The sequence below is a fragment of the Patella vulgata genome, chromosome 6 (assembly GCF_932274485.2).
Source record: "Patella vulgata chromosome 6, xgPatVulg1.2, whole genome shotgun sequence".
Classification (NCBI taxonomy): Eukaryota; Metazoa; Mollusca; class Gastropoda; family Patellidae; genus Patella; species Patella vulgata.
The window spans coordinates 16,993,230-17,004,875 of record NC_065884.2 but is presented as its reverse complement, the minus strand read 5'-3'; the positions used below and the strand labels follow the sequence as shown (position 1 = coordinate 17,004,875).

General features: G+C 36.7%; 1 protein-coding gene across 2 annotated transcripts; it reads left to right on the top strand.

Moving 5' to 3' along the window:
• Positions 1–386: 386 nt before the first annotated feature.
• Positions 387–11,219, top strand: LOC126823651 (E3 ubiquitin-protein ligase TRIM33). 2 transcript variants are annotated; one of them, XM_050552615.2, is made up of 9 exons: positions 387–777; positions 2,886–4,334; positions 4,703–4,778; positions 5,733–5,823; positions 6,091–6,620; positions 7,021–7,144; positions 8,850–8,924; positions 9,665–9,817; positions 10,383–11,219. In XM_050552615.2, exons 1-9 carry the CDS (start codon positions 633–635, stop codon positions 10,578–10,580), a joined length of 2,841 nt encoding a protein of 946 aa, XP_050408572.1. In that variant the 5' UTR covers positions 387–632; the 3' UTR covers positions 10,581–11,219. The 2 variants fall into 2 exon arrangements, with proteins under 2 accessions (XP_050408572.1, XP_050408571.1); XM_050552614.2 differs by having other exon boundaries at positions 387–810.
• Positions 11,220–11,646: the final 427 nt, after the last annotated feature.

The following is an 11,646-nucleotide window of genomic DNA, read 5'->3' as shown; positions in this document are numbered from 1 at the left end:
AAACAAATAAGCTGGCAAAATGCCAAGTTGTTTTTATAATGTTATGGTCTATATAATACATTTAGCGGGGGCATTATAAAAACTACCTGGCATTAATCAGCCCACAGCTGCTTATCTGCGTGTGAATCAATGGCATTTGATAAGATGTCATGTGAAATGAATCATCTCGAGCTGAATGTCTAGAACTTGTCTCTACTTGACATATCCAGTCATTTCATCTCATAAAACAATTCAAAGCTGGTTGTATATTTCCAGTTGAAACCAGTCCTATCCAGTTTATCTAGTTCTGGCTGGTCACGTTGGAGCTCGTTTTCCTCGTGTCTTTGTTTGCAGTTCTTGGCTCTGTGCCAGAATCAATAATCTCGAGAATTTTAAGTATCCCACGTTTTATTATGGGCTCGCTGTGACTGGGTGAGACTGTATTGCTGCATTTATCGCGCGGCATTCATTGTGGTAGTTATTTTACATCGATTTAGTTGGCTCTTTCACTTTACAGGGTCAAAGTTCAGTCGTGACAAAGTGGAGAAAAATTCTCGCTCAACACTTTTAACTTGGAACTTGATGCGAGATAATGGGTGCAGTCTTTTGTTTGTGTTGATTGCCTGGGATCGATCAATCAGACTTTTCCAAAAATGGATGCAGATACTTACAACTGTTGTATTTTATGCAAAAACAGTTTAGTTGAAAGAAATGCATACTTAATGCCATGTATTCACTCAGTTTGTGAATCATGTATAAAAGTAAATAACGGCGACACTGTGAATAGCGGAGAAGGGGGTAAGTCGCCGGTATCAATAGTAAACTTGGCAGGTTTGTGATTTTTCTTAACTCTTTTCATTCGGGCTTGTACTTTGCATTTATAAATAATTAATTTAATGTAGACCTATATATTGTTGTTGGGGCTATGTGCTATTGTTTAATAAATAATTGGTATGGTACGCGGGGCCTTGTGCAGATTTACCGAGCATTCAACATGTCGCCAGTCGACTTGCCTGCACTGTGCAGGTCGATGTGACAGGCTGGGGCAGGCGAGACATCACGATGCGCAATGTATGATATTATGACTGGTTGTATTAAACTGAAACGTAACCGACTTCTTATATTGACTTATTGAGTAAAAACAAATAGCCTACACCCCAAAATACGGAGACTATCAATTTCAGTACAAACATAATTAATAATTAAATGGTTACAATTTTACAAAAAAAAATTAAAAAAATCGAAACACTGATATCCCTTAATTAAATACCAAGACATAGCAAAGTGAATTAATACATTATTATTAATATTAAATGTATTACACCGATGCCAAACTTGATAACAAACTTTTTAACCGTTTGATCAGCTTATTAAATATTATTAACAACAATAGACTTATTGTACTGTACTCTGTAGATCAATAAAAGTTTGTTGAGTGGCATTCATGAAATATTATGCAGCATGTTACATGTGTGTTGCACATACTAAACAGTTTACATAATGTTTTACTAATCCATACTTTAAAAAAGGAAAACTTCCTTTTTCATCCAATATTAGGTTTAAAATTAACTCTTGTGTATATTTCAAGGGTAAAATGTAAGAAAGTTTTTTCAACCCTTTTGAAATAAAGTATTATTATTACAGAATTACTTATAATTTATAAGTAAGTCTATTGGCATTGCAGATATAGTCTGCCACCCCCTTGTCTCCCCTCTCAAATTATATCAAACTGCTGTTAACTCCTACCTCTAATGGGGTGTTTAGATACAATAAATCTTATCTTACAGTCATTGAACATTCTGACTGTGATGCAAGATTGAGAAATCCATAATAAATTAAGCTATCTGTGATGTCGATCGATGTGATGTATATAAACACGTAAGAAGAGTGAAATCATTTTCTCGAACAATCTTATAATTCGATAAAATAATGTCATATTTGAAGTTCGCAAGTTTTCTAAATGAACATTCTGTCAAATTAACATGCTGTTAAAGCTGAAATAATTGTTATACGCTAACCAAGGGACCGTTGCAAAATTTCAACACTTGTGGCTAAATGAATGCCCATCCGCATCGACAGAGTAAGAAATGAAATGTACAATGTGATTTAACGTCCAACTGTTATGCTCTGACTGGGCTAATTAAGACAGGCGTATGCCATACAGTGTGCGATGAGTATGAGGGAAATTTTGCCAGGGCAGCGGCACTATGGCCTACTCTTATATCAAATTCCAACTGCCAAGGGATCTTTTACATTAATGCCAGTGTGTACACATGATCTTGCTTTTCTACCCCATCCCAACAACTAGACAGCTGTCATTGCCAGGTCCTCCGTTCTGGAAAATACGCCGGAAAATCCTGATAAATTTTCTCGACCCACACAAGGATTGAACCAGCGACCACCGGACCACATTTAATTTAAATCATTTTCTAGCTTTGGTGTCTTTCAAACAGCTAAGTGGGTAAGACGCTGGCTCGCTAGCCTGGAGGTCGGGTGTTCGACTCCTGCATTGACCGAGAAAGTTCATCCAGATTTTCCGGCGTGGTTCCCCCTTGTCAGTGATGCAGGATGGAGGGCCTGACAAGGACAGCTGTCTAGTCCTCCGAATGATACAAAAAACCGAGGTCCCGTGTATACATTGGAATGCACGTAAAAGATCCCTTGGCAGTTGGAATTTGATATAAGAGTAGGCGATAGGGCCGCTGCCCGGGCAAAATTTCCCTCATAGCACACTGTATGGCGTATGCCCGTCTTCATTAGCCCAGTATAGGAGCAGAACAGTAGGACGTTAAACCCCATTTCATTTCATTTCAGTCTTTCAAACAACCCACTTGTTTTTACTCAAATGTTGAAAGTGTCTTTAAAATTGCTGTTTCTTTAATTGTCTGATGTTTGTTTTGTTTTAGATGATGTAACCTGTACAGACTGTAAGGAAAAATATCAAATTGCTGATCTAGTAGAAAATCTGTTGACTAGAAGATCTTCGGATACACCTATAATAATAGAAGAAGTTGAAAAGCATACATGTACCGGTTGTGAAGATGCCATCGAGGCCACATCACATTGTGAAGACTGCGAGGAGTGGTTATGTGATCAGTGTGTTTTTGCTCACAAACGTGTTAAAATTACTAAAGATCATACCATCACAGGCAAAAATAACAAAAATGCTACAGACGGTACCATGAATGAAGCAGCGACATTCTGCAAGTTGCATAAACACGAGAAACTTAACTTTTTCTGCGAAGTTTGCGACATGCTGACCTGTCGTGATTGTCAGTTACTAGAACATAAGGAACATCGGTATCAGTTTCTTCCGCAAGCTGCAGAAATTTACAAAGAACAAACAGAAAAATTTGCTGCTCATCTTCAAGCTAAAAAAGAAACACTAAAACTGTCAGCGTCGAAAATACAAGAAAAATTAATCTATGTGAAATCCCAGAAAGACGTAGTAAGAGATGAAGTTCAGTCGCAGGCTAGAAAACTGGTTGAGCACGTGATTGAATACGCAAAACAGATATTACAGAATCTAAACTTTGTTTGTGATGCGGCTGGAAAACGTCTTGCACAAGAAGGCGCAGACGCCAGCGCAATGTTACAGAAAATTGAACACATGTCATCTTTCCTCCGCAACTTAAAAAATGAGAAAAATGATCTCAGTCTACTGTATACAAAGAAATTAATTCTTAAACAAGCTGCAACTTTGTCGCAAGCTAATTTAGAACTTTATTCTCTTAAAGGACAGTTAAATTTAGAATATAGACATGAATCACCATTTTTTTTTCAAAATATTCATAAACTAGGTACAATATTTGTCAATGGTTTGCGATATCCTCCGCCAAAATATCAACAGGGTCAACAGCCCCCAATACCCGGTGTGACACAAAATGGCGCAGCCAATGTGAATCCTGCATCTGAGGACCAACGTAGAATGATGGCATTCGCAATGCAACGGGCAGCACATGCAAAACAGCAGCAACAGCAGCAGCAGCAGCAACAACATCAATACCAGAATAGAATGTCAGTTTTACAGTCTCATGCTCAACAGCGACCGGTCAACCAACAACCCAACCAACCAAATATCTTGAGAAATAATCCGCAAGGTGGCAATCTGCCCTTTAATTGGCAGAACAGCAACAGTCATCGTGGTCAACAGCCACCCCATAACACACAGACATCAGGTGGTCAAATGGTCAACCAGGCCTTTTTTTTACAACAGCAAGTCAGTCGTCAACAACAGCATAGTAACCAAAATCAGCAACAGTTTCAGCCAATGAAGTTAAACACCAGACCTGTTACCAGTAACATAGCAACGCATCAACAGATGGGAATGGGATGGGGCGGAAATCGATCATCAGGTAAACTAATACATCCTGTTTATTGGGATATTGCTCATGGATATCTTTTACATATATAATCATTAAATGATCAGTAACTTTGATTTATTAAAGATACATTATGGGAGATCAGATAAAGAGCTGGCAGTTCTCACTATAATAGTTAAAAACTAGATACTGTAAAGGGAATTTACTGAAAATTTCAGTCAAATTGATCCACTATGAACCGAATTAATGATTTAGATAACATTTCAGGCCTAAAGAGAGACCTACAATAGGCAGATTTAGCTCTTACATAATGTATGTTTAAACATTGTAAAATCAATATTTGAAATTTATGTAATTGTATTATTAATGATCCCTTAATTGATTTTATTTTATTATTTAAGGTAATTCACCTAGGTCGACGGAAGTAGGAAGCATGGGTAATAATCGCAGGCATTCCACATCACCGGGTCATAATGGGTAAGATAAAATAATTTATATAAAAACATCAATAAATGAATTCAATTTTATGACACATCATTCTTTGTATTACTTCAAAACTATACAGTGTACAGAAAATAATTCTACATGAATTTATAAAATTGTGTCAAAAGAAAACCTACAATGTTTTGAAAAGTTTAAATTCTTGATTATCAAATACAAAATACATGTATTGATAATACGTTTTCATTTTGTTACATACCGGGGCCCTTATTCACGAAAACTTAAACTAAGATACAATCGAAATTTTAAGAAATATTGCAATTCGATTGGCTGACTAGTAAAATCAATTTGCATATATCCAATTTGCATATTGGTCAGCCAATCGAATTGCAGTATTTCTTAAAATTTCGATTGTATCTTAGTTAAAGTTTTTCGTGAATAAGGGCCCCGGTATTAAACATCCTTTTGATAGAAGGAATTTTAAGTTATCTTAGTGAAAACATTTCAGGGTTATATTTTATAGAGTCAAGTTTAATTAGTAGGACAGCGTTATTCTTAACTTCAGTGTTTACCTGTAAGGATTACCTAGTAACCACGTATTTATATGCCTGCATTGAAATGTGTCCGTATATATTGTCCTCGCCCCCGCTCTAGAGGCTAAAGTTAATATCCGAATAACTTTAAATTTATACACAGTGTTTAAGGTCATGAGACGAAGGATCCTAGTCATTTTCAACAATTTCCGATAATTACTGTCAAAGTTATGGCCCTTGATCACTTTGAAATATCTTGTGAACGCTCTAGAGGCTAAAGTTGCTATCTGATTGACTTTGAATTTTTACATACCGTTTAAGGTCAGGAGACGACTTTTCATCCATTTCCAATAATTACTGCCAGAGTTATGTATCTCCAACCCTAACTCTCTACTGGGCTTACAGATAACCTCTTTCTAATTATTGTGTGTAATATAATATTTCATTAATTTTTCAGTAATGTTGAGTCAACTGATGATGATTTTTATGACTGTATTATTACTGCTGCTAAAATCAAAGGGCAAAAACTCGAGGACAGCGCTGGGTTGGTAAGTATCTTGAATCAAATTTTATTGGTCATATCAAAGAATTATGTCATAATATCTGAAGTTGTCTTCTGTTGCTTTCCTAAGGAAGGGAAAAGCATGTAGTTGTTAGGATGGGATGGAAATTTGAGATCCTCCAGCAGTAGTGTACTTGTTGGCGTGAACATAAAATAAACAGCTGTTTTGGCAAAATTTCCCCCAAAGCATACTGTATTAGCTAGTTTGGTGCAAAAAAAGTATAAAGTTAATCCCCATTCATTATTTTTATAGATCGTTGGTGATGAAACTAACACCATTAACTTAATAGATGATGTAGAGGCTGACAACGTTTTATCAGATGTCCTGAAAAACATGCCCATAGAACTTACAGAAACAAAGGAGGATATCATTAAACAAGAGAACATTCCAGCACCAGAAGTTCTGGTTACATCTCCAAAACCAGCTCCCCCAACACCAGTTGAAGAAAATAGTACATCAGAGAAACCTAGTGAGGTACCGGAAGTTGTAGAAAAACCAGTTGAAACAACAACCACAGCAGAAACAACAAACACGGCAGAAACAACAAACACAAACACGACAGAAACAACAACCACAGCAGAAATACCAGCCATAGCACAAAAAACCATAGAACAAAGATCAAGTGAGTCGGATGAAAAGGCATCCCAGGAATCTAGTCAGTCTGATCCGAATGAAGATTATTGTGCGTGCTGTCATAATGGGGGAGATGTATTGTGTTGTGAGAAGTGTCCAAGGGTGTTCCATCTACACTGTCATATCCCACCACTTCAATGTGTACCACCGTAAGTTGATTAGTCTAGAATTACTGGGGTAAATTGGGCCTAAAAATTTGACATCATTTGAGCAAAGCTTCAAATATCTGACTGTCCTAAAATCCTTTGCAAGATATTTTCCAAATTTTCAAATTGGAATGAAAATTTACTGCAACATTGACAAACTAGGTCAGTAAATGTAATGAGTAGAAGGCAAAACGAGGTGTCTTGCAGTTATCATTAATGACAGGTCTGATGGAGAAGTCTTAAATCTTTTATTTAAGAATTGATCCATATTGGACTGACTAAATTGACTGGATTTTTTGGCCTCATTCTTTATGGGGCATAAGATTGACTCTTCAAATACTATTACATTCCAACTTCTGCCTGTTTGGGTTTCTTTTTCATGAATAAATGCAAACAATTTCAGGGGTGTATTTGTTTGTTTGTTGTGTGAGGCGACAGAAAAGGTTCCGGAAGAGGAGTCAGATGAAAATATTAATCCGGGCTCTAAACGTAAAGCTCCACTTGGTTTGACAGACAGAGAATTAAAGGTAATTATTACATGTATAGTTTCTCAAAAAAAAATTTTTTTTGCCCGAAATTTCTGAACACTATTGAATAAACCATACTAAGTTAAAATGTGCGGAAATCGATTTTTTGATCTTGAAAATTACCGAAGTGACATTTTTCCCAATGTAAATGAATTCAGGGTCGAGTTTGCACTGTCAACCTTTTGTTAAAGAGTTCGACATCTGATCAGATTTCTCAATTTGATCTGGATTGAAGTTTACAATTGTAACTTCAGGGTTCAGGGTCTAGACTTGATATTTGCTCGGCAAATTGCGCAGCTTGCCATAGTAAATATTTACCAGCAAATAAGGTGGTGTCAACTCAGCATAAGGGAGACAACTCTAATTAAATAGAATTCTCCATTGATGTGACACAATAAGGCAACACAAATAAAATAAGTTGTTTCTCGGGCACCGCCCGCACGCAAAATTGGTTGCGCGTGCGGCCTATTTATTAGTCTTGATGAATAATAAAAAATATGTAACGCCGGCCCGAACATCGATAAGCAAGTCATAAAAAAAATATGCCGCATGTATCTACATGCCCCATTCGTGAATATCCATTCAAATGTATTAAACTGATTCAGATGTAAACGCTCATTTACGGGTCTTTTTTATTGATATCGAAAGAACCTCCATTTTTGTATCACATGATTTTAATTACCTCCCCTTGTGAACTAGAATTTGATTCGTGTTAAACACCGAAAGTCATTGACAACAATGCAATGTATTTCAATCACTCGATCTTAATCGGCTCATTATTGCCGGCTTCAGTCGGTCCATGTTTGAAAAAATCCTACTTATAAAACAATGAATCGTAGAACAGGTTAATTATTATAACTTGTGGCTACGAATACGATACGATGATAGTCACCATACCTTAGTCAGAATCTGGGTCATTAGCACGTTTAACGGTAGTTTTGATAATCCGGAAAATAATAATTGGATTACACATTTGATGGTTTTACTGACGAGTTGTTAGTTAAATTTAAATAGTCATTCGATATAAACCCCAGATAGAACACCGAATATGCTGAGAAACACACCAAATATCTTGAGAAACAGTCATTTCACGAATCCCGATGACACGTGACATGCATTGGTTGGAATTAGGTCAATCATTATAAACCAGCGATACTAGATTTAGATCGAAGTGTCGTTTACCGTGATGATTATTTTTGATACACATGCTGACAGAGGCTTACTCTTTAAAATATTGTCGTTATTATGGACGGCTATTAATAGTCGTACGGAATTTTATTTTAAACCAATTTCAATTATGGTTGTCACCATTACCATTAGTAAGCTACATTACGTGAATTAAATATGGAAAATTATTTTCCTTTCAGTCAGTGTTAGTGTTTGAGTAGACTTGATATTTGGGTTTATGTTCTAAGTATGTATAATATATAACTGAAAGCAAAACCGTAGACAAGTAATGACTTTCTCATTAAAAAAAAAAAAAAAATACAAGGCCGCCCTCCCGCCCCAACAATTTTCAACAATAGGCAAATTTTATTTTGCACCATCCTCTAGCCAGAAATGAGATAAAAAAAAAATAAACCGCCCCCCCCCCCCTACAGTTTCAGCTGTCAGTTGCCCGAGAAACAAGACATTTATTTTGTGTAGCCTAATATCTTTATGTGGATAATAATAGATTAATTAATTGTTTCCATTTTATTTGTAGATATGTGAGAAAATATTACTAGAACTATTCTGTCATCAACAAAGTGTCGCTTTCCATGAGCCAGTAGGAAGAAATGTAAGTTATATCCTCACCCATGGAGTATTTTGCTAATTCCAAAGGCCTATACCTTTGATGGGTGACCAGGTGAGCAAGACACTGACTCGCTAATCAGGTCTAAGTTCACTCCTAGAAAGTTCCTCAGGATTTTCAAATGTGGTTACCCCTTGTCAGTGGTGCAGTTCTGAGGGCCTGTCTAGTCGTTCAGATTGGATGGTAAACAGGTCTTGTGTACACATTGCTGCTGTCCGGGCAAAATACACCCATAGCACAATGTATGATGTAAGCCCATCTTCATTGTTAGCCCAGTCGGTGCAGAAAAGTAGGATGTTAAACCCCACTTCATTTCTTTTATATCATTCACTATGACATTTTATTGTGTCATATTCTTGTATTCATTTTGGGGGGTTGAATGGCCGAATGGTTAGCATGTGCGTGCTGTATCATAAGACCTGTCATTGAGTCAACTGGCGTGGTTTCGAATCCCCAGTTGTACGTGACAAGGAGTAGGGTCGCCTGTCCAACCTCGTGGATTTTCTCCGGGTCCTCCGGTTTCCTCCCACTGCTAAAGACCCCTACGCGCAAGCGAATTATTGAATTAAAGTTAAACCATATTATGTTAGTCCCGAAATGACCTAGTTTGTGTCGAGTGGACGTTAAACCCCATTTCTCTCTCTCTCTGTATTCATTTTATGAAATGGAAAATATTTTCTAGATCTGAATAGCACTATACTTTGATTATTTATGTTTCATTTTAGGTTTTGAATTACCACAAAATAGTGACAAAACCACAAGATTTCACCAATATTAAATGTAAACTGTCTCGTCAGCATTTTAACCATTACAGTTCTGTGTATAATTTCCTATCTGATGTCAGACAAGTCTTTATCAACTGTGCCATATACAATGCGGTAAGTTTTAAGCAGAGTTGTTCCCCTCATATCTTCACTTCTGCTTAAGGAATGCCTAGATTGAGAGATGTAGCATTTTCATCCATGTAGAAAAATTAAGGCTAGAAGTATTTAAAGTTGTGCACTTGTCAGTTGTATTCCAGTGACAAGGACAGCTGTTGAGTCGTTCGGATGGGACAAAGAAACAAGGTCCCGTGTAGATGTAAAAGATTTATTGACAGTTGGAATTCGATATAAGAGTAGGCAATAGTGCGGCTGTCCTGGCAAAATTTCCCTCATAGCACACTATATGGCGTATGCCCATCTTCATTAACCCAGTTTGGAGCAGAACAGTAGGATGTTAAACCCCATTTCATTTCATTTCTTAACAAGCATGGAAATAAGGCACCTGTCATAGAATTCATTGATACAAATTAATGCTCAAGTTGACAGACACGACACTGATTTCTCTTTTATCAGTGGTTTTAATGCTATATTGAATACAAAATGTCTGGTACTAAAATTGTTACTTCCTGGTCTGCTTAACAAATAATAGGCATAAAAATATCTATTTCTTTTATTTCAGCCTGGTTCAGAAGTTGGTAAATCGGGTCAGATTGTGAGAAAATTTTTTGAAGAATTAGTGGAAAAGAATTTACCAGGTTATTTGAAATTTGTTCAAAGTGAGCCCACTGTTACACCCCCACCAGCCGTTGGTAATGGAAACGCGAGTCCTAAGAGACAGCGCATCGAGGAGGCGAGCAATACAAAGACACTTGTCTGATAGATCTACACACAGATGCAAATCATTCATTTTGCTGCTGGAAAAGACAAAACTTTACCATGTGATGTGAGAGGTTTGATAGACAGTGGATCTGAAATCAAAATCAGTGCTAAATTTATTTTTGATTTAAGTTTTTTATATTAAATGTAATGAAATAAAACATTACAAACTTTTTGCGCAAGTTAACCTCTCCGAAACAAAGTCATTCAGATTTCGCTCCCAGTGTGGGCCAAGAATGTTCATCAGGATTTTCCGGTGTGGTTTCCCCTTGTCAGTGGTGCAGGACGGAGAGTCTGACAAGGATAGTTGTCTATAGTCGTATGGATGGGATGAGAAACTGAGGCCCTGTGTACACACTGGCGTGCATATAATTAATCCTTTGGCAGTTGGAATTTGATATAACAGTAGGCCTTAGTGCCGCTGTCCGAGCAAAATTTCCCTCAAAGAACACTATATGGCAGATGCCCGTCTTCATTAGCCCAGTCAGCAGAACAATAGGACGTTATACCCTATTTCATTTCATTTAGATTTATTGAAGGTTGTTACTATATTTTATGTATCATACAATTAAAATGTACATATCTATATTATAAATAAATTAAAACTATTATAAGTTAATGTTAAAAATGTTAAAATATTGTGAAATGTTATGTTATTTTTTTTCAAACTTTTAAAAACTCACTGCTAGCGGTCTGCTGACATTGACTGATAATAGTGATGAATAATGGTCAACTACAGCCAGGCAGGCTTTTTTTAATGAAACAGTGCATTGATCTGTTTTAATACTTGGAATTTAGATCATACGGTCTGACATTGAGTCAAGTTGTGTGGTTTCAATTCCCCGCTTGTATGAGGCAAGGAGTAGGGTCGTCGTCCAAACTTGTGTATTTTTCTCTATTTCCTCACACAGCTAAGAACCCCTTTATGCCAGAGAATTAGTGAAATAAACTGCTAGTCCCAAAATGATAAGACGTTATTACAACCCCTTTTTCCTGGACCATGACTTTGTCCGGCATGTAGTTTAGGTAATTTATGATATTTGAAGTTTTACGATTTCCACAAGCTT

Coding starts and splice junctions, on each gene's coding strand:
- LOC126823651 (XM_050552614.2), top strand. CDS start 633: ATGGATGCAGATACTTACAACTGTTGTATTTTATGCAAAAACAGTTTA. Junction 8,925..9,664: donor ATGAGCCAGTAGGAAGAAAT/GTAAGTTATATC, acceptor GTTTCATTTTAG/GTTTTGAATTACCACAAAAT. Junction 9,818..10,382: donor ACTGTGCCATATACAATGCG/GTAAGTTTTAAG, acceptor CTTTTATTTCAG/CCTGGTTCAGAAGTTGGTAA.